At 43.6% G+C, this 26103-nt stretch overlaps 2 protein-coding genes and 1 non-coding gene across 16 annotated transcripts in view; 2 read left to right on the top strand and 1 right to left on the bottom strand.

The window, feature by feature from the left end:
* Nucleotides 1-16449, bottom strand: part of CRYBA4 (crystallin beta A4) — a 59843-nt gene extending 43394 nt beyond the window's left edge. For 5 of the 10 annotated variants that reach the window (XM_069961313.1, XM_069961307.1, XM_069961314.1 and 2 more), the window contains exon 1: nucleotides 8494-8668. The gene's annotated coding sequence lies outside the window, so the exon portion shown is untranslated. Of the gene's footprint in view, nucleotides 1-3721; nucleotides 3739-8493; nucleotides 8669-8920; nucleotides 9022-16427 lie in introns of those variants that run through there. The other 5 variants (XM_069961315.1, XM_069961311.1, XM_069961316.1 and 2 more) reach the window with 4 other exon arrangements.
* Nucleotides 1-26103, top strand: part of CRYBB1 (crystallin beta B1) — an 87884-nt gene that overhangs the window by 54228 nt on the left and 7553 nt on the right. For 4 of the 5 annotated variants that reach the window (XM_069961304.1, XM_069961305.1, XM_069961302.1 and 1 more), the window contains one exon: nucleotides 25286-25440. In XM_069961304.1, coding sequence (XP_069817405.1) covers nucleotides 25309-25440 — 132 coding nt within the window. In that variant the 5' untranslated portion in view covers nucleotides 25286-25308. Of the gene's footprint in view, nucleotides 1-14950; nucleotides 15062-25285; nucleotides 25441-26103 lie in introns of those variants that run through there. The other variant, XM_069961300.1, reaches the window with a different exon arrangement.
* Nucleotides 2973-3163, top strand: LOC138787643 (U2 spliceosomal RNA). Its single transcript, XR_011362408.1, has one exon. It is a non-coding gene; the product is annotated as a U2 spliceosomal RNA (small nuclear RNA).

Raw genomic sequence — 26103 nt, forward strand, 5'->3', positions numbered from 1 at the left:
TATATATATGCAGCTCAGCATATCATTACATATACAGCCCAGCATACCATTATATATAGAGCCCAGCATACCATTATACATACAGCCCAGCATACCATTACATATTACAGCCCAGCATACCATTACATATACAGCCCAGCATACCATTACATATACAGCCCAGCATACCATTACATATACAGCCCAGCATACCATTATATATATAGAGCCCAGCATACCATTATATATAGAGCCCAGCATACCATTATATATAGAGCCCAGCATACCATTATATATAGAGCCCAGCATACCATTATATATATGCAGCTCAGCATATCATTACATATACAGCCCAGCATACCATTATATATACAGCCCAGCATACCATTATACATACAGCCCAGCATACCATTACATATACAGCCCAGCATACCATTATATATATACAGCCCAGCATACCATTATATATAGAGACCAGCATATCATTATATATACAGCCCAGCATACGATTTGCTTTCCCCACCGCCTGGTTGTACTGGTGACTCATTTTAAGGCTGTCACTACTGTAACATGTTCCCCTCTGGTCTTCCATCTAACACCCTTGCTCACCTCCAGTCTATCCTTAACACCCAGTGTACCATCAAAGTATATCTGTCATGACGGCCCACTAGCGGATCAGCGACGAGTTCCTCTCTTCATCTGGAAGTTCGGGTCCCCATGGATATGAATACATAATGAGGGTGCCTTCACATGTACCGTATCGCTGCGTATTTATCGCTGTGTGTTTGGTGCGATTCAAAATGTGAAAATCAAAACTCGCATGTAAAAATCGCACCAAACACACAGCGATAAATATGCAGCGATACGGTACATGTGAAGCTACCCTGAGACTGTAATGTGCTTGACCCTCATTCTGATCTAATGGGGTTAGCGCGCATTACAATAACATTGCATGAAGACCAGCATGACCAAGATCCGGCAGTTCAGTTCAACCGTCCAGTGTAGCCTAATAAAAACACTATTGCCATGAATTAGCACAAGTGAGTAGAACAATTAACTGTTATCGGGGAGTTCTCATTTCAGAAATAGAGGATTGATGGGAGTCAGACTGATGCAACCTCCACCAATCCAGAGAAATCAGGAAAATTGTGGCTCATAAGAACGAAGTGCATCCCGCATGTACGACAGTGCTCCATTCCTTCCTTATGGGGCTTCCATACATTGCCAGCTATTAGCTTAGTGATGTTTGAAAGCCCCATAGAGAATACATAGTGCCATGCACACTGCTGCTCCGTTCATTCAAAGGATGTTTGTTGTTTTCTTTTCCAGTGAGAATACCCCTTTATAGGGGCATAGCTAGGATTCACAGGGCCCCACAGCAAAACATTTTAGGGGCACCCTCCCCTATGCACAACAGAAAGCACTGTATATATATATATATATATATATATATATATATATATATATATATACACACACACACACAGTATATGCTCTATGATGTGGCCAAAAAATTAAATCTCTTGTGGCCAGAGGCATGAGCAGACTACCTTCTGCTTAACCCCTTATGTGCTGCAGTGTGTAAGTGACTCAATGTTCAAAAGACAAGGATATATCTGCTTTACTGCTGGTGCACTGATAACCCCTGACCTCTGCACGGAGCCCTGAACATTTCCTACTTGATGCCACAGCTAGAGAACAGAGGTCAAAGGTTATCAGAGGAGATCTCTTTGTCTTCCACTTGTTAACCTTTTTTTGTGTTGCAGCATGTAAGTAAACACTGGGTCACTTACACACTGCAGTACATAAGGGGTTAAGCAAAGGACAGAGAATCTTACCTTCTCCCCTGGGCCCCCCTCCTGCACGGGCCCCATAGCAACTGCCTACTCTGCCTCTATGGTAGCTATGCCACTGCCCCTTAAATAAGAATACCCCTTTAGCAAACAATTGATTATTTAATTGAGTGTTAGAAAATGTAGAAAATGATGTTGGAACCACAAACCTTCAGGTAGCAGAAGAATCCATGCTTACAACTGCAGCAATTGTTGTGGTCGGTATGGAATTATCTCTTCCATTTAATGTGGCGCGGAGTTATAGCCACAAAGCCATAATGATTGTAACCACATTTGTATAGGTGTAAGGCACAAGCACTTTATGTTACATTATATGGGTCACGGTCAGAGCCGGAGTATAGAGCAATAAAACATTCTGTGGTTAAGGAAACTCACCTTTGTAGTTTCCTTCTAAAGAAGTCTAACTTTGTTCTCTATTAGTCTATGACTGGACAGGATGAATCAAGAATGTACCATAAGGAAAGCATAGTGGTTTAGGTATAACTGATGACAAAAATACACAAATATATGTGTAATGCATTGTGTATACAGGGAAGCATACCTGTGCTACCAGCCTTGGAGTTATGACTGGTCTAATACTGTATTTCTTTGTAAATCTTAGGCTTTGTTTAGACAATCATTGGACAATCATTGGTGCTCACATGAAACTAAGGGGGACAATTATAAACATTCTGGCAGGGGTGTACGCCAGGGAGAAGGCCCAGATTTGCCCCTTCTCCCTGGCGTACGCCTGCTATATCCCCCAGACGCCCGATGGGTGGGCAGGAGGAACTCCTGGAGGGGGGGTCACGGGAAGCGGGGGTCCCAGGAGGCGGGGCGGTCATGGGAAGGAGGCGTGGCTTCCTCCTGCGCCTCATTTGTCACAATTTACACCCACTTACAGTCGTAAATCATGATCCAAATCTACTCCTACGAGTACGGCGGTCTTGATAAATCCTCCCCCCCCCTTATGGGCTAAAATGCACATGGTACAATATCAATGATAAAAGTTTGGCATCAAAACTAAGTAAAAACTAAATTCCAAATGTCTCTCACTAATTATGAAAATATGACATCTTTATATAAGTATTAGCTGGTAGAATAGTAAAACAGAATAAATAAATAACATTTAAATAATAAATAAAAATATTCAAAATGAAAATCGCTTCTCGGCCTTTTGGCTCAGATCAAGTGTAGTATCTGTTCTTATCGGTGTAATATCTGATACGTCCCCTATCTGGGGACTATATATTAAATAGATTTTTAGAACAGGGAGATGGAAAAAGAGCTTGCTCTGTCCTCTCCAGGCATTGATCTGGTATTGCAGTGCCACCAAAAAAAAAAAAAAAAAAAAAAAAAAGGGTTTCTTTTAGGGATGGTCCGAACCCGCTGAGGTTCGGGTTCGGCTGAACCCGAACGCTCGGCATCGGATTCCCGCTGTCTGCCCGCTCCATGCAGCGGGCGGATACAGCGGGAGGAACGCCTGGAAAACTGGGATACAGCCTATGGCTATGGCTGTATCCCAGTTTTCCAGGCGTTCCTCCCGCTGGATCCGCCCGCTGCACGAAGCGGGCAGACATCGGGAATCATTGCGGAGGGTTCGGGTTCGTACGAACCCCGTACGAACCAGGTTCCGACCATCCCTAGTTTCTATTATGATAACAATCCCTATCCATATGCATCCACTTGGGACATACTTATATGAGCTTTTAAAGTTGGTAGGTTACTACGTCACTGAAGGGGGGGACAATGCACTAGTGAGTACACCACTGCCCCATGTTTTGCCATGTAAAAATGTAAATTCCTGAAAACTCCAACAGTAGTTTTTCTGTCACTAGGTTTATGCTACCTTAAATGTGTGCAGCATAAACTAGTGACAGAAATGCTGAATAGGTCGGAGTATTACTTACATCATTTTGTTCAGCCGTTCTTCTAATATGCAGGAGAATAGTATTCTAGCCACACCCCTCCCCCTACCCTTCATCTGATGATTGACAGTTGACTGCCTATACACAGCATTGATAAATAACTGCCAATCAGCAGCTGGTGGGTGGAGTTTTCTGCTTCTCATGAATATCCAGGACTACTGGGCTCATGCACATAATGGAGAGGGCTACTTATTGTCCATGTTATTCAGGATGATATCTCTGTATCAGCTGCAGAGAAAAATGATACATCAATCTGTTTAGCTTCTCTGTCACTAGTTTATGCCACCCTTAGATAGGACAGCTTAAACCTACTGACAGTCTCTGTAAGTTACCTTGAAAAAAGGAATACTCAGAGGAACTGACACTATATATTCTATAGGGTACTGTGTATATAACTTTCAAAGCTGGAACTGGACACATACACTGCATGATCATTAGAAAACATAATGATGTTCATTTTATTTATATATCGCCAACATATTCCATGGCATTTTAGAATTCTGGGGGTACATATATAGACAAAATCAGGCACATCATCGCAGAATCATTACAGAGAAACTCTGTCAGATAATCTGTTGGTGTAATAGGGCCCTAAGTGCTCGGTGTTTAGTTGAATGGTGACAGTGTTAATGGTCAAATTGGGGAACCTGATAAGTCTGCTTAAAGCGAATGTACCATCATTACATTTTCTGTTTTGCCCATGGATAGGCCGGTGCTGGCGTGGGAAGGTGGTGCCACTGTCCATTTCTTGAACTGCGGACCAGTTTCCGTGTATAGTGCCGTTCTATTCACAGGCACCGGCCGGGGTTGAAGCACTGGAGGTGGGCCGCATCACAGAGGGGTGGGGTTTCCTCCCACTGGGGGCGAGCTGGCCCGCCTCCAGCCTTCACCCCGACCGTTGTCCGTGAATAGAATGGTGCTGTACGAGGGAATCGGGACGCAGTTCAGAAAAAGGACCGAGGCGCCGGCTTCCCCTGTGCTGGCACCATTCTATGCATGGGCAAAACCTGTACCTGATGGTACAATTGTTTTAATCTCTTCAGTACTGGTCCAGAAAGTGCCTTAAAGGGAAGCGTCAGCATATAGGAGCCAACAGTGTCACACAGGGGTCTTGCCTAAATGCCGACGCTCCCAGGGAGGCATAAGTGCCGCCAAGACTTCCCGCCAGCCATGACTGCTTAGGAGCTCTGGACCATCCATATGACTAGGTGGGTGAGTTTTACAAAGTGGTTTATCAGGACATACTGTATAAGTAACGATCACACCATTTACTTATATGTCTAGAAACAGAACTGGGGGGAATATATGGACTTTATCTGCTTAAAGCACTGTGATGCTATAACTTATCCTAGTGATTCTGTGTTGTTGTTGTTTTTTTTATAATTTTTACTTTATTTTACAGTCCCACCATGGAGACTGATTGCCTGACGACAGGCATAAATTATTGCAGTGCTGATCTGCATTGTAATGTAATGTGCCATAAGCATCGCTGATCAGCCTCATCAGCCACTGTAGCTATGACACTGGAGGCCTTACACCTCAGGGTACCCCGATGGTCAACAGAGGGGGAATTCTCCCTCTATTCTGCCCTATAGAAGCTGTGATTACACTGATCAGAGCATCTATAGGGTTAACAGCTGCGGCTTGGGTCTCGGCAGTTGCAGAGGATGACCGTCTGTCACTGACACTGCGGTTGGAGCAGGCACAGCTTCTGCATCCATTTCATCCATGTATTCCAGACAACTGATGCAGCTCAAGTAAAGTCCTGGAGATGGGAGTGACAGGTGCAGATTATGGAGGATGTTAGTCATAAGTAGGGTGGTAGACAGGGATGAGGTAGGAAATATAGCACTATGCAGCACTATGGAGAGCTTTGTGGTTGAGCAAGAGAAGTTTATATTGTACTCTGTACTGAATGGGCAAGCAGTGTAGGGACTGGCACAGAGGGGAGGCATCAGTGTAGTGACTGTCACAGAGGGGAGGCATCAGTGTAGTGACTGTCACAGAGGGGAGGCATCAGTGTAGTGACTGGCACAGAGGGGAGGCATCAGTGTAGTGACTGTCAGAGGGGAGGCATCAGTGTAGTGACTGTCACAGAGGGGAGGCATCAGTGTAGTGACTGTCAGAGGGGAGGCATCAGTGTAGTGACTGTCACAGAGGGGAGGCATCAGTGTAGTGACTGGCACAAGGGGAGGCATCGGTGTAGTGACTGTCACAGAGGGAAGCCATCGGTGTACGGACTGGCACAGAGGGGAGGAGAGAGTGTAGTGAATGGCACAGTGGGGAGGCATCACTGTAGTGACTGGCACAGGGGGAGGCATCAGTGTAATGACTGGCACAGAGGGGAGGCATCAGTGTAGTGACTGTCACAGAGGGGAGGCATCAGTGTGGTCACTGGCACAGGGGGAGGCATCAGTGTAATGACTGGCACAGAGGGGAGGCATCAGTGTAGTGACATGGCCACATTCTTCCAGAGACAGCCCCACTCTTATCTCCAGCTTGGGCAGGGTTTTGCTGCTAAGTTCCATTGAAGTGAATGGAGCTTAATTGCAAACTGCACCTGAACTGGAGACAAGAGTCGTGTTGTCTTTGAAAGAAAGTGGCCATGTTTTTGTAGCACTGTATAGCCCCTTTAAGTGATTAAACCATATAGGGCTGGTTCATGCCCACTATGTATAACAATACCAAGAACTGTGCATGGAATATGGACCAAGCTGGACTGTAATACAAACTAAGAGTTCCCTTCCCTTCCTGTTTTAATTTCGGAGAGATAGAGTATAGACTAGTGAAGTTTCAATAAGTAAGTTATCTAGTATCTGGCTAGAACAAATTTAGGGGCATGAAAGAGATAGGGGATAACCTTATCACCACGAAAGGGCTATTGTAGGAGTAAATAAGGGGTTTTGTCTTTAAAGGGGTTATCCAGTGCTACAAAAACATGGCCACTTCTGCACCACACTTGTCTCCAGATTGGTTGGGGTTTGAAACTCGGTACCATTGAAGTAAATGGAGCTTAATTACAAACCCCACCTGAACTGGAGACCAGAGAGGGGCAAAAGTGGCCATGTTTTTGTAGCACTGGATAACCCCTTTAAGTCGAGCCAACAGTTAGCTAAGTGCACTACTCAAGCCGACTCTACTTCAAGTCGCTAGTATTCCATAACCCCTAGTTGGCAAGCAGCTGCCATACTCTGGAGTTTTCTATGGGGCACTTGTCACAGTGGCCAGGAGTGATGTTACCCACCCCCTAACACACTGGCACTGGGTAGAACAACATGTTTGTGCGGGTGCAGGTATGACGGAAAAATGTAATGTGGTTATTGTTCAATCACTACACATGTATCACTCAGTATACAGGCCAAAGACAAATTTGGTCAGCTCTCCTACAACACCATTCACACTAGGCAGGAGCACATTGCCAAGGCTGAAATTGCAAACACACAAAAACACTAAAATCGCTAAAAGCGCCGTGTTTCCTCAGTGTGAACTGGCCCTAAATGCATGAAGCAGCTGAAATGTCTCTTTCTAATCTTTCTGACAGAATAAAACACAGTTTTTTTTTACTAACATAGAGAGAGAGAGAGAGAGAGAGAGAGAGAGAAGAAATGCTAAGAAATAACCAAAGTAGTACAGTTTTCTTTAGAAGTAATCATTAAGTAAAAATCAATATGAAGTACTCTCCAAAATGTCACTTCAATCAATTCAGAACAATCATGCCAGTCTTTTTATAGGATCCAGTACATTAAAGAAACACTTCACTGATAACACGGATGCCATTGACTTTAGTAGTGATATTGCATGCGCAGTGAGGCCATGTTTACATGGCGTAAGACATCAGCCATTCTGTGACCCAGCCGATGCCAGGGAAGATCATCCCACTGCAGTACCGGCCAAATGATCTTCATTTCTGATGAATGGGGATATGGGAGCATCCATGTGCGCCCGCATTCCAATTCGCCACTGCACACAATGGAGCGTGCAGCTGGAGCCGCATGCTCCATTGTGTGAACTGACATGTCTTGTGCGTCCGCTATTCAATGAATAGCGGCCGCAGAAAACTGACATGTCAGTTTTTCGTGCGGCCAGATGGAATCCCAGGCGGAGCGTATACTATTTGTATATGCTCTAGCCAGAATTCCATTAATTCAAATGCAACATATGTTTTGCATAAATCACGCCCGTCATTGCAAATTGCTGATTTATGTAAAACATACATTGTGTGAACATAGCCTGAAAATGTAAATGCTTGGATATGCATCATGGTCAATAATGTGCATATCTAGACAGCCTGTGTAGCTGCAATGGAGGCCAAAGGATTGGGCATATCACAGTCTTTTTCTAATTTTTCTAAGGCGCTTATAAACCTTCAGAGTTAAACTCTTCACAGTCCCAACAATGAGGGTTAAAATTAAAGATGTGAAAGATGAGCGGCACTCACCAACTTCTGTGAGGTCTTTATTTGTGCATAAGCAATACACTGAAGACAGCGGGATATAACAGTATCAGTGGTACCACAGTATCACTAGTGGAACAGCACCCGCTGATACTGTTATATTCTGCTGTCTTCAGTGTATTGTTTACGCACAAATAAAGACCTCACAGAAGTTGGTGAGTGCCGCTGATCTTTCATGCTTTTTTGCGAATATTGATTGATATCTATGCTACAGCAGAGCACCATTAAAGGAGCACTCCAGCAATTGTTTTTCTTTCAAATCAACTGGTTTCAGAAAGCTATATTGATTTTTTTCAATTACTTCTATTTAAAAATCTCCAGTCTTGCAGTACTTATCAGCTGCTGTATGTTCTGCAGGAAGTGGTGGGTTCTTTCCAGTCTGACACAGTGCTCTCTGCTGACATCTCCGTCCGAGACAGGTACTGCCCAGAGCAGTAGCAAAACCCCACAGAAAACCTTGCCTTCTGTGGACAGTCCCTTTCTCCGTTCAACCGATGGACTTTAGGACTTTCTCTGTTTTGGCAGGTGCCTGTGATTATTTGGTGTATGGACTTAACTAGGGTTGTTTTGTTTCTGTCTTCCTGATCTCTGACCCTCTGTTTGGCTTTTGGATTACTATTATCTGCTGATTCCTGTGCTGCATGACCTCCTGGCTATTTGACCCTTGGAATGCACCAGGTTATTCTCTGTTTGCTGATTCTGTAACTGTGTGACCTCCAGTTACTGACCTGACTCACGGACCTCACTAGCTCTTTCAGTTCTACCTGTCATTTAGCATAGGAAGGTACCATCTGTAACATCTTCATGGTTATGGGTGCTCCACAAGGCAGGAACAGGGACTATGGGGGAGATTTATCAAACATGGTGTAAAGTGAAACTGGCTCAGTTGCCCCTAGCAACCAATCAGATTCCACCTTTCATTTTCCAAAGAGTCTGTGAGGAATGAAAGGTGGAATCTGATTGGTTGCTAGGGGCAACTGAGCCAGTTTCACTTTATACTATGTTTGATAAATCTTCACCTATAGCTTTAGATATCTCCCCATTATTGATTTATGGTATGCCAGGTGACTCAAATTTATATTTTAATAGTTTAGACAGCTACCATTTGCAAATATGTTTATTTTGTATACTTTAATTGAGGTGTTTAAAATGTTTTAATATGGGGATTTTTTTATACTTACACTGTGATTGCTTGATCACTTGTAGTGTACTAATGTATTGCTATGTACTGTCAAATTCCTGACCTTGGCCGATTACCAACTATTCAGGCTGATAATCGTTTAGTGTAACAGCACATGTTGAAAGATCACAATTTGTGCAGCCACGGTCTGCTGTGCATCGCTCCATGTAATAGGAGAGGTGGCAGCCAACCGCTGCTGACTTCAATGGGCCTCCTGAACGATACAGAATTGTTCTGGTGGCCCCTCCTTCTACTCCCCGCTCACTGTACGTGCTTGTAAAAGACAGCAAGGAACGAGGGGGAAGCAAGCTCTGACCTGACAAATCTGCGCTTACTTGCCTCAGATTATCAGGCCGTATAATACAGCCTTTACACCCTACCAGTAATCATTAATGCGCCTATGCAGATGGGAAGTTGAGGCAGCTGCCTGTGACCATGCTTTCTGAACAACTCCTAAACTCCTCTGTATGGGGCCTACCTGGGACTCCATATTTGTAGGATTGGTTGGACACAATTTAGCATTAATAAAATTATTTATTCACTCTATGGCACTTTTGGTATTGTCCTACTTTATTATTGGGCTTGGGTTTATTTGGTACTTAGATTTAGAGCAGTTGCTATGAACTCCTTTGATTCGAATATACTAGTGCTATACTATACTAGAATATAAAGTGCCAGGACTATGGTATGTAGACATTGGATAGAAAAAAAAGTGCATTGGTGTATTTTGACCTTTAAGAAACCTGAGACAGCGAGCACACAACACCCAGGTGAAGAAGACCAGAGGTGAGAGGGAGCCAGGACCGAAGAGTGGCAGGGCGAGCAGGGCATAAGACCCCTCTAATGCCAGTGTGACAGTATTCCCCCATAACTGACATAACAGACGGCTCCACTGACCTTGTGGCAAGTCATGAAATGTCATTTCCTACTAAAACATTACATACTTAATCATACTCCAACTATTAGTTTGCCGAATCGATTTTGTATATTTGCCAGCGTTGTTTTTCTGGATTACAAAATCCACTTATGGTTTTTATATTGTAGGGCTATTGCCACTCTGGGACATATGATTAGATCACAGATTTACTCTGCTCAAATTTCCCACACAATATAGATTGCTTCTAACAGCTGGGCAGGCTCAGTGAGCAAAAGTGCAAAGACATTGACTGCTAATAAAGATCATCACAGTCTTTGAAAGTTGTTCTGCACATAAACCATAGAGAGAGAATTCTATGAGAATCCTGGGCGGACTGGTAGTATAGCAAATGTGCTATATCAGTGTGCACAACCCTTTGGGGCCTAATTTGGTCCATGCTACTATGCTGTGCAGCCACCAACTCTCAGGACAGTGGCAAGCATGCCTGTTATGTTAGACACCGTGTGGCTGCCGTGTGGTGGCACTGAGTGGTTGGCATTATTATAGATGCCCTTCTTTTGGTAAAAAGACAGCAGTAAACAATAAATGTTTTTTGCTGCCATCTTTTGCTGTCAAAATGACAGCAATCCAGAGAGACGGATACAAAATGACAGTACCCCCTGGCTCCTCATCCCTTCACCAGCACACACCCCCAGTCCCCTTGCTTATCCCTTCACTAGTAACCTTTCCCCACCCCATTTGCCCTGTATACTCACCAACTTGCTGAAACAGGTCCGGTCACCACATCGTCCCATGTTGCTGTAGGATGGATGCGCAGAAGTGTGGCACTGTTGCACCACAGCGTGGTGCCGTTACGCATCCAATCAGAGGAGAGTGCTGGGTTCACATGGAGCACGCATCGGGTGGGGGTGCGGCTGGGTATGTGGGGCGGGCCACGCCTGGGAGCATTGCCAGACTCTGGCAACTATAATTTCGGCACCACCGGGGCTGTGGAGACTTCTGTGAAGTCCTTCTTGGCACCCGGCCGCATACTTCTCTGTCTCGCCATCACGGATCAATAGGAATGACAGCAATAGCCAGGCACTGTACTATCTCCATGCTCAATAAGCAGCAGCTGCACACAATATTTCCTGTAGTATGCTACAATTCTGTTCTACGCTGTATAGCTCACAGAGCATTACCTAGACTAAATACAATTATACCTACATCTTTGTTGGAAACAGGACTAATTTACAACCTGTTAAAGAGGGCCTTTCACCCCTGCACCTGGGGCAGAGCCCGCCCGACCCCCTGCACAGACCGTCAGGTGGAAATTTCTCTGCGGCGGGATCGGCTTCTGGAGAGGGACTTGCAGGACGGGGTATCTGGGGCTCTACCAGGGGGGTCGGGCGGGCTCTGCCCAGGGTGCCGAGGTGAAAGTTTTTATAATTTTCTTTTTCTCATTCTGGTTTCACACATGGCAGTTTTTTTCCCCACGGATACATTTTTCCCAATGTAGGGGGATGGGTTTACCAGATCGGCAGCATGTGATAAGAGCATATTATTTATTTTATTTCCCCCCCTCCCCAGCACTTGCTATAAAAAATTGGTCTGCTTGGACTTCTCCTTTAAATGTCTAGTTTAGAATTCTGATGGCTATTCCAAAATCCTCTCTGAGTGAAGCAAGGTACTGCACCTATCTGGTACACTGGGCATATAACCACAGCTAGTTCAGTTATATTCAAATTGTCCTTGGTCCACAATAGATCAAGGTGACACCCTTGTTATGATCTGGAGTTTTCTGCATCTTGAGGCTAAGTTCACACAGCGTATAATTTCATTAAACATATTTAATGAAACTACCGATCACATTAAAGTCTTTACATAGTATACACTCCGGCCGGGATTCCAAGCGGCCGCAGAAAAAACTGACATGTCAGTTTTGTGCAGCCTCTATTCATTGACTGGCGGCGCACAACACTGACAGTTCAGACAATGTAAAGTGCGGCTCCAGCCAGACTTTACATTGTCTGCTATGGTGCTTTGAAATGTGGTCACACCGGAATGTGCCCGCATTCCAAATCTAAAGAAATAAAGTTCATCCAGCCAGTAGTGTAGTACCAGGATGAACTTCACTGACACCGGCCGTTCTGTGACACGGCCGGGTCACAGAGCGGCCAATGTCTTACATAGTGTGAACCTGGCCTTACCAGTTGCGGATTATAATACGCCCTTTTCGAGCGGTAGCCTGGGGTCCTGAGCTCCTTGGAGGGCCCATGGCCACCCAAAAAGACTTATACTTTCAGTGGTGTATTGTCTCCTGGCTACATTTCTGCCATGATTTGCAAAAAAAAATGAAGTCACCATGCACACAGTGACAAAAACAGACGCTCTTCAGTCTAGACCCAAAAAATAAAATAGCGGTCTTTCTCAAGACTTTGTATATAGTGTGCATAATACTTTTCTCATAGATGCATATAAAATTGTGGAGGTATTCTCTCTTCAAAAACATATCTTCTAGGGGAGGATACAATGCCTTATGTATTATGCACCATATATTGTCAAATGGAGAGGCTATAGCTCTACAAAACAGAAACACTCAGAAACTGTATTCTGCTGAACAGACTGTATACGTGAGGCCTATAGCTATTAAGCAAATATTTATAAGGGAGTAACGGGTGAATATTGGGGATTATTTATTAAAGGGAACCAGTCATCAGTTTCATGATGTCCAAACCACGGACAGCATGAAACAGGGACAGGTGTTGCATAATACATTGTGAAACACAGTAGTGTTTCTGAGAAATCATAACTATAGACTGTGTCGGACTGGGGTATCTGGGGCCCACCAGAGAAAATGATCCTGAGGGCCCACCAATAAAGAACCAGTGAGAAATTACATGTCAGTCAGTGTTAGTGCAGGTTCTAAAGCTGGGGCCCACCGTAGGATCATCCGCTCCTCTAGTGGGCCAATCCAGTCTGACACTGACTATAACACCAGCTATAAATGGAGCTCCAAATTGCAGAGCCTGTCCCTGTTGGCTTCTCGCGGCCCACTGGACTTATTGATTGAGTTATTAATTAAGGGCAACCGGGGGAAGTGGAGAGGGCAACCAGGGAATGCCCTGTGACACAAAGTTTTATAACTACAATTCCTCAGACGGACTACAGTATTTCAGGGTGAATGATATGCCAATAAAATAAGGGAGAATGTCTCTTTTTTATGTTGTTCATAGTTTAAAACGAACGTACCATTTTGGGTGGTCAAAATAGATTTTTACACTGCCTGGTCGGCACCGATGTGTACGTGATGTGGTGCAGTCAACTTTTGAAAACGTCACCCAGTCTTGAGATCTGCGTCAGCTTATTTATCTCCACTTCGGCCCGCTCTATGCACTGGAGGCGCCCCCTGTGTACCATTATCCCCTTCCCTAGGTGACGGGCCTCCATTGGAATCAAGTCTGGCCGCATCACTTAGGGGAGGAGATATAGGAACACTGTTGGCACCAGGCCTGTCTCCAGTCTATAGAGCGGGCTGAAGTGCCCATAAAAAAAGCCAGCGGAGATTGCAGGAACCAGGCGGTGTTAAAAAATTGAACACACCACCGTGATGTAAGCGCCGGCACCAACCAGGTAGTTTAAAAACATTTTTGGAGTAAGCGAAGAAGTACTGTTCATTCACTTTAAGTAGCATAAAAATGATGACAAGTGCCCTTTAAACTCTAAAAATTTAGCCAAATCTCCCTCCCATTTATATATTAACTTTATCAGACTAGTTTTTTTCTAATGTACACAGCTTGAAAAGTTTGGTTAAAATATCTACACAGATCCAAAGCCGATGCCGCAGCTATAAATGGATAAGATGTGCATTTACATACTGAGCCTGATGCAAAATTAATGAGCCATTTAAATAATAAATCTATGTGGTGAAAGGAGGGAAGGCTTGGAGAGAATCCTCTGCACACCAGATGACTGCAGGGATCTTTGCTCTAACATTACACTTCACGTAATTAACCAGATTTCACAAGGGACATATTTTCCTGTCTGGCGTTGCCCCTCCCTTGTGGTTTCTAATGCAATCTTCATTTTAAAGCGTGCATTAACTTTGAACTTACTCTTCAGAATACATACAATGAAGCTTAACTAGCAATTCCCTATAATGTTATTAGGGAGATTAGTTGTGTGAGCGACCTGATAATTACCTGCAGGACGCCAATAGAATATTCATGTGATCTATAACAAAGTTCTAATACATATTACAAGTATAATAAGTATAACGGGCATGAAGTTACTGCATTGCATTGAGGCTATGAGAGTGTGAGTATGGGAATATGGCTGTAATTGTTCAATGCATATTTAATTATTTACTATTTTTTAAAGGACAACTCCCGCGGGACCCCCCCAAAAAAAAAAAACACAGACACACACAGACACCATACTCACCATCTCTCCGGTGACGATCGCCACTCGATTCGCCCGCCGTCCGCCTCTCCGTCGCCGCCGTCCGCCATCCAGCGATGTCTCCAACTTCCGGGTCCAGGGGATGGAAAAGGCTGCCAATGCGCTTGCGCACCGGCAGCCTTTTCATTGGCTGGAGCGCATCACATGGCTTCCAGCAAGCTCAGCCAATCAGGGCTGAGCAAGCTGGAAGCCATGTGATGCGCTCCAGCCAATGAAAAGGCTGCTGGTGCGCATGTGCACCAGCAGCCTTTTCATCCCCATTCACTTTGCATGAAGACGCCGAGGAGGAAGAAGACCCGGACCGCCCCTCGGCTCTGACGTCGTCGTCACCAGATGCCGCCCCGGAGAAGAGGACCGTGACGATCGTAATAGGTAATGTATACATTCCTTAACTTCCGGGGTGGGGGGTCGGGGGTCCGAAAGTGGGGGAAGGGGGCCAGGCCGGGTATTTAACCACATTACAAAGTTATATAACTTTGTAATGTGTGTTAAATGAGCAAAAAAAAATTTTTGTGGGAGTTGTCCTTTAATTGGTAAATCGAAAAAAAAAAATCAATTCACAAGAGTTCAGAGTACATTACAGGAACATACATCTGATTAACTCAATAAATTATGAATTAATGATAAACAAAGGTTGAAAATGAAAAAAATATGTAATTTTCTTTTCCTTCTTGAAAAGAAAAAAAAAAAATGTCAAGTATAGTTTTGCTAGATGCAGTAAAATTGTTCCTGGCTTTTATTTTATTAGTGTTGAGCTGGTTACATGTGGTTGATTCCTTTGATAAATTTGACATCGCCAGTGGTTTTCCAAATTATTTTCAGTATCATATATATTGCATATTAGGGTATGTTCACACTGAGCACAACAGGCGGAAAATCAGAGCGGAGTCCACGGCGCGAAATACTGCCTGCCTCACTGTCTCAATGTGATGTCTCCACTCCACTGCACTTTGGGGGAGACGTCAAAGACATTACATTGAGACAGTGGGGCAGGCAGGATTTTGAGCGGAGTCCGCAGCACTGGCACCGCTTAGAATTTCCGCCTGTTTTGCTCAGTGTGAACGGGCCCCTTACTGTAGCTTTTAAAAAACAATTATTTAAAGTAAGAGTACTTTCAAAATAGAAGCACAACAAAGTGCAGATGTGAAACACGGGCGTGATTATTACACAATCTATGTGCAGTGCAGTTAGAGGGAATCCCAGCCGGAGTGTATAACACATAGGGGGAGATTTATCAAACTGGTGTAAAGTGAAACTGGCTCAGTTGCCCCTAGCAACCAATCAGATCCCACCTTTCATTTTCCAAAGAGTCTGTGAGGAATGAAAGGTGGAATCTGATTGGTTGCTAGGGGCAACTGAGCCAGTTTCACTTTACACCATGTTTGATAAATCCCCCCCATAGTATACACTCTGGCCAGGATCGCTAGCGACACCGCAAAAAAAACTGACATGTCAATGAATAGCGGCCGCAGAGAACCTGTCAGTTCACACAATGGAGCTTCCCCACCTGGACTTACCTTTTCTGTACACTGTTACCTAGTAGAGGGCACTATTTACTTGCAGAGGACACAGAGTTGGCACTAATAACTTGTAGGTGACACAGAGCGGGCACTAATACATCCTGGGGTGCACAGAGAAGGCATGTTTACCACGTTGGGGACATAGATGGAGCAAGTTGGGGACAAGGAGGAGAGCAGTACTATTAGCTTGTTGGGCACTTAGGTTATAGTGGACTTACCTATCCTGGCTCCCATTACACGGCTCCTCTAGCTGCAGGATACGCCCAGCACTGGATGTGTGTGATGACATCACTACGTTACCTCATGATTTACTTCTAGGCTTAAAACTGCCCACGGCCTAGAGGATTATAATATGGGCAGTCCAGGCGGCCATCCGGACCACCCATTTTATAATCTGCTGCTGCTGTGTCTTGCGGGCCAGCTTGAGAAAATCTTACCCATGAGCCAGAGTTTGACATGCCTGCTCTAGCTGTATGAATAATCAATTGTACTAAACAGGCAATGATCATCATTTTGTTATGTAGGTTGAAACACAGCAACTTAGTGAAACAGAAACAGCTGTGTAGGAGGCTTAAAACTTGCTAACCAAGCTACAAATGTTAGGCCTTAGGGGATATGGTCCGCAAGCTAACTGTATACCATGGACTGCACTCTTGACCTCTTATGGAACTCTCTGCATCATAATTCAGCCGTGTCAGTTCAGAAGCAAAGAAGTTTAGCTGTTTCAGAGGTCTTGGCATCATAATAAATTATGATGTTGAGAGCTCCATAAGAGGTCAAGAGTGCAGTTTGTGGTATATGTCAGCTTGCAGACTGTATATCATGGACAAGTGCAGTGCATGCTGCTTCATTCCCACATTCCATACACGCCATACATACGGATGGTGTGCAGTGGAATGGATTATCGGAACTCCCGGCATCATCTATCATTATGTTTAAGGCCGGGTTCACACTACGTATAACACCGACCGATCTGTGACCCGTCTGGGTTATAGAGCGGACAGTACTGCAGTACTGGCCGGATGATCTTCATCTCTGGTGAATTTAGATGCGGGCGCATCCGTGTGCACATGCATCCCAATTTACCACTGCACACAATGGCCTGAACCGCACACCCCATTGTGTGAACTGACATGTTCTGTGTGTCCGCTTTTGAAAAACTGACATGTCAGTTTTTCCTATGGCCAGATGGAATCCCAGCCGGAGCGTATACTATGTGTATACGCTCCGGCCGGGATTCCATTCATTCACATACAACTTATGTTTTTTTATAAATTACGGCCATTGTTGCAAATTGCAACAACGGCTGTGATTTATGCAAAACATACATTGTCTGAACATAGCCTAAATCTTCATGGTACTGTACTGACACATCGCGTGGCATCATAATGATACATGATGCCAGGAGTTCCAATGATCCATTCCTTTGATTCTAATGAAGCCACGTCATAGAGGGGCTGGGTTTTCCTCCCTCTGTGCCCACCTCCAGTGCTTCCCCCCCGGCTGATGCCCGGGAATACACCGGCGCCATATGCAGGAACTAGGCCACGGTTCAAAAAAAGGATTTTGGCACGGGCTTCCCTGAGCGGTGCTGTTCTATCCATGTGAAGATCTTAAAGCAAATGTACTGATGGTACGTTCGCTCTAAGCACTATAAGGATTTTTCTAGGATTATAAAAACATAGATGCTTTCTTCCAAAACAGCACGACACCTGTGCCGAGGTTGTGAGTGGTATTACAACTCTATTCACTTTGATGGAACTGAACTGTAAAACCACATACAAACGAGAAAGATGCTAATACAAAGCGTCTCTGTATTTCTAATTATGCATAAAACTTCTTTGGCTTTTTACATGCAATGCATAGACATGGTTTGTTAGCTTACTGCGCAGAAATTAAGCTGAATAAAGGCTAAAAATCTGCATCTTTTTATCAACGGATGGTGGGGGAGGGAGGGGGTCTCATGGTTACAGATTCATGGTTACAGATCAAAAACACTCATGCACAGGCTAATTTCATAGATAAATTACCAATCACTATGCTCTTTGTAGTATTGAAGGAAACCGCAGTAAAAGAAAACTCTGCATATAAAAAACTCCTACTCCGCATATAGAAAAAGATAAAGTGTTCCCTTCTTGATTTTAAAAGCAATGGTTCCCAGAGCATACAGTGGTCTACACATTATAGTTTCCACCAATGAATCACATAGATTGTCATTGTATGCTCTGGTAACCATTGCTTTTAAACTCACCCGCAATCTGACCCCCACCCAAACCACTTGTACCTTCGGATAGCTGCTTTTAATCCAAGATCTGTCCTGTGGTCCGTTCAGCAGGTGATGCAGTTATTGGTTATTGTCCTAAAAAACAACTTTTAAAATTGAAGCCCCGTGTCAAACAGGAGTATCTGTGCCCTAACTTTGCACCAACCCTCCATCCCTCCTCCCCACCCTCCTCATCATTAGAAATGCTCCAGGAAGATTGCCTTCTATTCCCCACCTGTGTCAGCCCGGCACATGAGCTGAATCCTTAAGCCCCTGTGTAGTGTTCAGCATCCAGAAAATGTTCCAGTGGCATTCCTAATGATGAAGAGGGTGGGGAGGAGGGACGGAGGTGAGATGCAAAGTTAGGGCACAGATACTCCCGTTTGGCACAGGGCTGCAATTTTAAAAGTTGTTTTTTAGGACAATAACTGCATCACCTGCCGAACAGACCCCAGGACAGATCCTGGATTAAAAGCAGCTATCCAAAGCTACAAGTGGTTTTGGGGGTCAGATTGTGGGTACAGAGTCGCTTTAAACTCTCATGTTTCAATAACCTAATGTTTTTTATCTTTTTCTAAGGGCCGTATTACACAGCCCGATATTGAGTAGCAAGTGAGCGCCTCCTGTCAGGTCAGCACTCCCTTCTCCTCTTTCCCTACACACACAGAAAGAGAGGTGAAAAGTGAGGAGGGCAGAAGGAGCAGCGGGGGGGGGGGGGGGGGGGGGGGGGATTGCACGGATGATCCTTAGATCGTCTAGGTGGCCCATAGAAGAGAGCGTCGATCTGCTATTGCCGCCCCTATTACATTGGGTGATGGTCAGCAGACCATTGCTATCATTATCTATTTTTATAGGCTGTGTTTAAAGACATTGTGCATATTGGCTGATCGGTTCCTTTATACATGACCTATTACACCACATGACCAGAATGGCCCTTATTCGGAAAAGTACAGACAATAATCGTTTGGTGTAATAGTGGGAGAGGAAATTTTCTCTACTGGACTTTACCACTTCTAACGTGGTTTTGCACCATTATCAATATAAACACAGGAGATGAACACGTGGGGACATGGCAGCAACAGGACAGGGTGAGCTGACCTCTCCTACCTAGATCATACAAACTCCTTGGATATTTTTTAGTTACAAGCACCTTCAATAACTGTTGGTTGAGTATACAGTATTAGTAACTGTACTCACTGTATACATGGATAGCAGCTCCCTGTGTACTTCATACTAAACTCAGACTGCTCCAGATTTGACTGCCTTGCTCTGTGGAGAGTCTGTCCATAAGATGGCCGACATGGAGGAGCATGTGACCATGCCCTGCCTCCAGTGTCCACCACTAAGCCTGTATATGCCTATGGTGGACACTGAGGGGCCGGGGCATGGTCACATGCTTCTCCATGTCGGCCATCTTATGGAAAGACTCGCTACAGAGCAGGACAGCACAGACTGGAGGAGGGGAGTCTGATTTTAGCTCTATGAGGTACACAGGAAGCTGCTGTCAGTATATAGAATGAGTACACTTACTAATACTGTACACTGAGCAATTTTACTATAAAGTGGCCAACCCCCAAGTTTTCTATGTTTAAATAAGCGTTATACATATGAGCAAACTGGGCCATATTGATATTTGGTCGCTTCTCAGTTTGAAAATAAGAGACCAAACGCAGGAAGTCACAATACTTTTGCGGGTTGATGCAAGGAAAGACACCCGTTCATCATGCAGGTCGTACATCAACTAAGGACAAATAACTTAGGCTTTATTATAATATTGAAAAATAAAAATAGTAAGCTCAACCTTGAGGTATGTGGATCAATTGGTATATATATTGTAAGAGAGGCATGGTTTGGGAGCACAGATATCTGCCACTGAAGTGGTTAAACTGTGTCTGGTAAGCCCTGGGTGTGTCTCTGGTAACCAAGGGGTTAACCCAGACACAGGTAAAGCAGGATTGATAGCCTGGTTGTCTGTGTTGGCCATAGCTAACATAGACTGATTGTTAAAATACGTACTGGGACCTGCTTTTTCTGGAGTGAGTGAGGTTGGTAGTGGGACGCTCACTCCACCCGGACTTCGGTCCTGGGCTTCCATAGCCCACAGCTGGGGGTCTTCAGGGCCTTAAAAAGAAGCTCACTGCAGTGCTGAGTGTGGCCAGACCTGGAGAACTGTCTGCTGGAATACTGAAGGTATTGCATGGGCCACACCATTCTTTGTTATTTGTGCCCGTGGGCTGGATAGCTGGTCCCACGTATAGTCAGGGATCGGTTATGTACTAGTAAGTGCTCAGCCGAGCAGGGTTTTATTTGTGTTTAAGCCTTTGTTTTGTGTTTTGACGCTAAGTGTGAAATAAAAACACTTACGTTGGACGTTACCCTGTCTGTGTCCCTGCTTACTGCACCGCTACCTAGGATCGACCAGAGCTATTCCCCACAATATATATATATATATATATATATATATAATTTCTTCGAGCGCACTACCTAGTTCTGCACCTGATAGAACCAGTCAATAATGTGATTGTAGTATTAATAATAATGGTAGACTCTCCAGAAGTTATATATTTTGTTTATATGATATTAAAAATACAGAAAAAATACAGGTGGTGTCTCTATTATTTGGACCAAGTCCTATTAGTAAGTGATAAAACAGATGATACATGTCCTCATAGTATAATGTGGTTATTATATGGTGGACGACCACTGCTCACCGCTCCTGTAGTCCCCCCAGGATGTGGGAGGTCGTGGACACTGTAGTAAATGCTGGAGCTGGCCTTGTCACTGCATCCGTAGATGTTGGCTATGTGTGGCAGAATCACGCGCTGTCAGGTAGCGTTCACCTTGCAAGTGTGTGGCGTCCATGTAGGCTGATCAGCACTTTACAGGGCTCTCCCCCTTTCACAGTCTGGTAAGGTTGAATCCGGCACAAGTGCTGTGATGTTGTATTAATTGTTTTAATTGTTTCTGGATAGCGGCATATATACCAGAATACAAATAGCTTATGTTTTAACCCTGCAACTTCTTTATTATAATATTACCCTTTGCTAATTATATTATCAGCTCCGCAGCTTACCAGAAGATAATGCTCTTTGTTATGCAGCAATTTAGTCAGTATAATGTCAATGTATGGTTACAGTGGTTTTGGTGCTGTGTGACAGGAGAGACGACCATACAATGCAAGCACCTCCAGGATTCTCTGCTACTGAATGTGTACACATGCACAGCGAAGGAAACTGCTTGGGTTGGCAACCCCTGATGATTTCTTAAGTAAAAACGTTTGCAATAGTGAGATGAATACAATGTTAACATTTGTACAATAGAATCCTTTTCCTTTGTTCTACACATATGGAATAGCGAACTCCTAGTTTACATTATTGTTAACCCGCAAATTGGACTTAATATATTCACCGTTACATTATTTCAAAAGTCTAACGCTGCCACAAATGATCATCCGTAGGTGAACCGAGCTCTTCTCTCTCTGCGTGGTTTAATATTTATTTAGAACAGAAATGAGCAGAGAAGGAAGGCTTTCTACCTTCTTAGAGATGGCCAAGATAAACCACTCAATTAATGGGCACTGGACGGTCGGAGGTGCACTTTGTTCTATATTGATTGCATTAAGAAATACAATACACAGATGTCTTACTCTGTAATATCCAGAAAGCAAGCGGTTCAATAGTGTTTGGAAGCACAAAGGCAAAATCACGGCCACAATAAATTGAATTCATAATCTAGATGGATTGGCTTGTTTAGCAAAGATGTACCGGTTAGATTTCTTTACAAAGGACACATTAAAGCGTCGGTAATGCATAAAAAGCAACATTTATATCAGAAGGAAAAGCAGGAAAAATGCAAATACCTACCTAAAAGTGAGTCCGCCTTTATGGCAGCGATGTATAAGCCGAGGAACACACAAACCTATCCAGGCTTTTTGTACAGATAAATAGACATAAAACAGATGCAGTAAAAGGGTAAAATGTCTTTTTTTAAAAAAAAATTTTTTATTCGTTACATTGAAATATACAGTTATATGCAACCATTTAGAAAGATATCCAGAAGGATTGCAGAGGCCACTACCAGAGGCTGCTGCAACTCCTTTAATAGCATTGCTATCTAATAGAATTATTGCTTGTGTGTAAGCTTGCCGTATTGGACAATAAGTTTATATTGCATTTGGCCAATTTTTTTTTTCTCTTTAGCAAAATGTTTTATAGACTCTTATTAAACTGGTATATGATCGTATAAAAATAAGCTAAGCTTCTTTCACAGGTATGGTTACTGTTCTTGAAAAAGATCTGTATCCCTTAAAGGGGTCATCCAGGATTAGGGCCGTATTACACAGCACGATTAAAGGCGGTATTACATGTGGCGATTATCGTTCAAAGATTCAAAATAACGATCATTCGTTAGCGATAACTAGCGATTTTGTAGCAATCGATTTTGAGGTTATTGCATTAACTGATTACTGTTATAAACGTTCGTTTTTACGTCGTTAGGGTATGTTCGCACTGAGTAAAAGAGGCGGAATTCCGTGGCGGTATTTTCCGCCCCGGAATCCCACCTGTCTCAGTGTCCCATGGCCTGTCTATGGGAAAGCACGCGCACACCCGTTGCCGCCGCTCTCCGCTCAAAGAAGTGACATGTCACTTCTTTGAGCGGAGATCGGCAGCTGCGGAGGAGCACACGCTCTCCCATAGACAGGCCATGGGACACTGAGACAGGCAGATAGTTCCGCCGCGGAATTCCGCCTGTTTTACTCAGTGTGAACATACCCTTATATGGTCATTAAATGTTCCTAAGGACAGCCCTTATAACATGTTTTATCGGCGAACGACTTATTAAACGAACAAATATGCGAACCATCTGGGAACTACCAAAGATAATTTTTCAACATGTTGAAAGATAAAAATGAACGATTTTTCATTCGTCGTTTGATCGTTGGGTGTTACTACACGGATTGTTTTAGCAAATTTTTTAACAATTTTCGTTCCATGTAATAGGGCCTTAAGAGAAGGAAGTAAACACCGACCTGTCGGTTCACTGTCTGTGCTATTGCAAACACCAATGGAATTTGGGACAAAAATTTTAAAGGGTACCTGTATAATCAATAAACACCTACAATTAATGGTACCCCCAAAAAGGAAATTTTAAATCAAATATTGTTAAAAAATATATTTTATTTCATTTCAATCACATGTAAAAGCTAGTGTAAGGAGGAAAGAAGACAAAACCACCTCAGCAGAGCAAAGCCAACACTCCTGCATAAGTATATAGAATATCAAAAAAGACACTAAACATAAACAACATTATGACATTTAACAAGGAGTGTGGCTCACAGAAAGCACCCCAACGTACGTTTTGGAAAGACCCTTCGTGCTTTTACACGTACAGACAGCGAGTGGGAGGGGGGATGGCAGGGAGCTGTCGGAGGGGCTGCCCGGACAATCCCTAGATCGTCCGGGCGGCCCATTGAAGAGAGTGGTGGTCTTCTGCTGCCGCTCCTATTACACAGAGCAACATAGCCACATGCAGCAGACTGTCGCTATTGATTAAACATGTTGAAAGACGAGGATCAGCTGACATCATGCCTTTTAACGTAATTGTCCAAGTACAGCCGATAATCGTTTGGTGTAATAGGGCCCTTAGAAAAACATAGCCGCTTTTTCCACAAACAGCACTACTCTTATCTCCAGTTTGGGTGCAGGTTTTGCAACCCAGTTCCATTAAAGTAAATGGAGCTTAGTTGCAAACCACATCTGACCTGGAGACAAGAGTCGTACGGCTTCACTTGGGCTGTCCAGGCTTGATGGGAATTGTAGTTTTGCAACAGCTGGAGGGCCAAGGGTCCCCCATCCCTGCCTAAGGGTCATGTCCCCAAATGGTAACACCCAGTTGGTTATCAAGTCCTACATTACCAGTAAGAATAACAGAGGAATGACACAACATAGATCTATAGAAAAATATGTTCCAGGATTATCTTTCTGCCCAATTTTTTATTTTATTTACTAAAACAGTGAGGTCAGTGGAGGCCATAGTTGGTGGTGGTTCTAATCATGGTGGTTCTAATCATTCTGATCCTCATATTTGGGTCGGTGCAGTTTTTATTGGGGTCCGATGTTTTTTAAAGAGTAGAACAGCAACTCCAGACTACACGTTGCCCGCTGTCAAAAACAACGGAACCCAAACAGAACTGAAAACAACCCCTCCAAGTATCTTAGCCTAAAATAGCAAAGTAGACTATTTCCCTCCGGTCTCACTGCGTAGGCCTTGTAATATTCACTACATACTTAGTTTCAAAGGTTAAAAAAAAAAAACTCTACAGAACCCAAAATATCATGTCAGGGATTTCGGCTATACATATTTAGCACACTTCTGGCCAACAATGTAAACTGCTTGGTTCAGCGGCAGTAAATGGTGGTTGTTTCCAGATGACCGCTTACATTGAAATATGTGATGACTAGCCGCTTCCTAAGCAGACACTGATGAGCCATGAGTTCTATTGTCCTCCACTATTTTGAGGCTGCCTTTGCCAGGGTATAAATTCTGGGACCTGCAGTACCTCCAGCAACAAGCCTTGTAGCTCCAGCAAGGACCACCTCCTTCAGGTAAGAACTAGTTAGTACTAAGCACGTGACAAAAATGGGGGAACACATGGCATTCCATAAAGATTCTATATTTCCATCATGCATGGATAGAATAGATTAGAATGAACATATCACATAACAGATTCGGAGATTGTTGGGGCCTAGTGATGGACTACATTACTAATGGACGTGTCACTTGCATCTGTACTTACACTCTCATTTTATTCAGGTTTTTAGAACTACAGCTTCAAAATGTCTCAGACCGCTAAAGCTTCCGCTGCCGCCAGCCAGGGCACCGATGCCAAGGAAAAGGGTATCCCTGCTCCAATTTCCGTTCCTCTCAAGCCCATTAAAACTGGAGAACCTGGCCTGGGAACCTTCAAGGTAAAACTAATGAGAAATTATAATATTTATTATAAATTCATACAATATATTCCGCAACACTATACATTTCTAAAAGAAAAAAAATCAGACATTAAATAATAATAATAATAATAATAAAACAACAAGAGGAGCCAGGGCCCTGATCACAAGAGCTTACAATCTATGAAAATATAGAGATGAAATAGATTTCGGTTCATCACAAGCCACATGTATTATAGTAGTGTCAGATACTACTTGGCTGATGCTGCTATATTGTTATTTTGTTATTGCACCTTATCTAGCATAGGTTTTATACACACTAGTACCATACTTGGTGTTACTGGAGCCATCATATATAGAACAGGTGATGATGGGTCCTGTTAATTTACATATCCATTAAAAAATAAAAAAAGGAAAGAATAGCTCCCTGCAACTGTGAATACAGCCTGTGAATTTACATGGCAAATTTCCCTTGATGAGCTCACTATGGCCTATCCAGTGATTTGTTTACATAGCCTTCCAATTATATTTACTTTATGATACATTGCTGCATAAGCCATATTACATCTAGAATGATGCATATAGGGGGAGATTTATCAAACATGGTGTAAAGTGAAACTGGCTCAGTTGCCCCTAGCAACCAATGAGATTCTACCTTTCATTCCTTACAGACTCTTTGGAAAA

Source organism: Dendropsophus ebraccatus, chromosome 3 (assembly GCF_027789765.1).
Source record: "Dendropsophus ebraccatus isolate aDenEbr1 chromosome 3, aDenEbr1.pat, whole genome shotgun sequence".
In the NCBI taxonomy this organism is placed as follows: domain Eukaryota; kingdom Metazoa; phylum Chordata; class Amphibia; order Anura; family Hylidae; genus Dendropsophus; species Dendropsophus ebraccatus.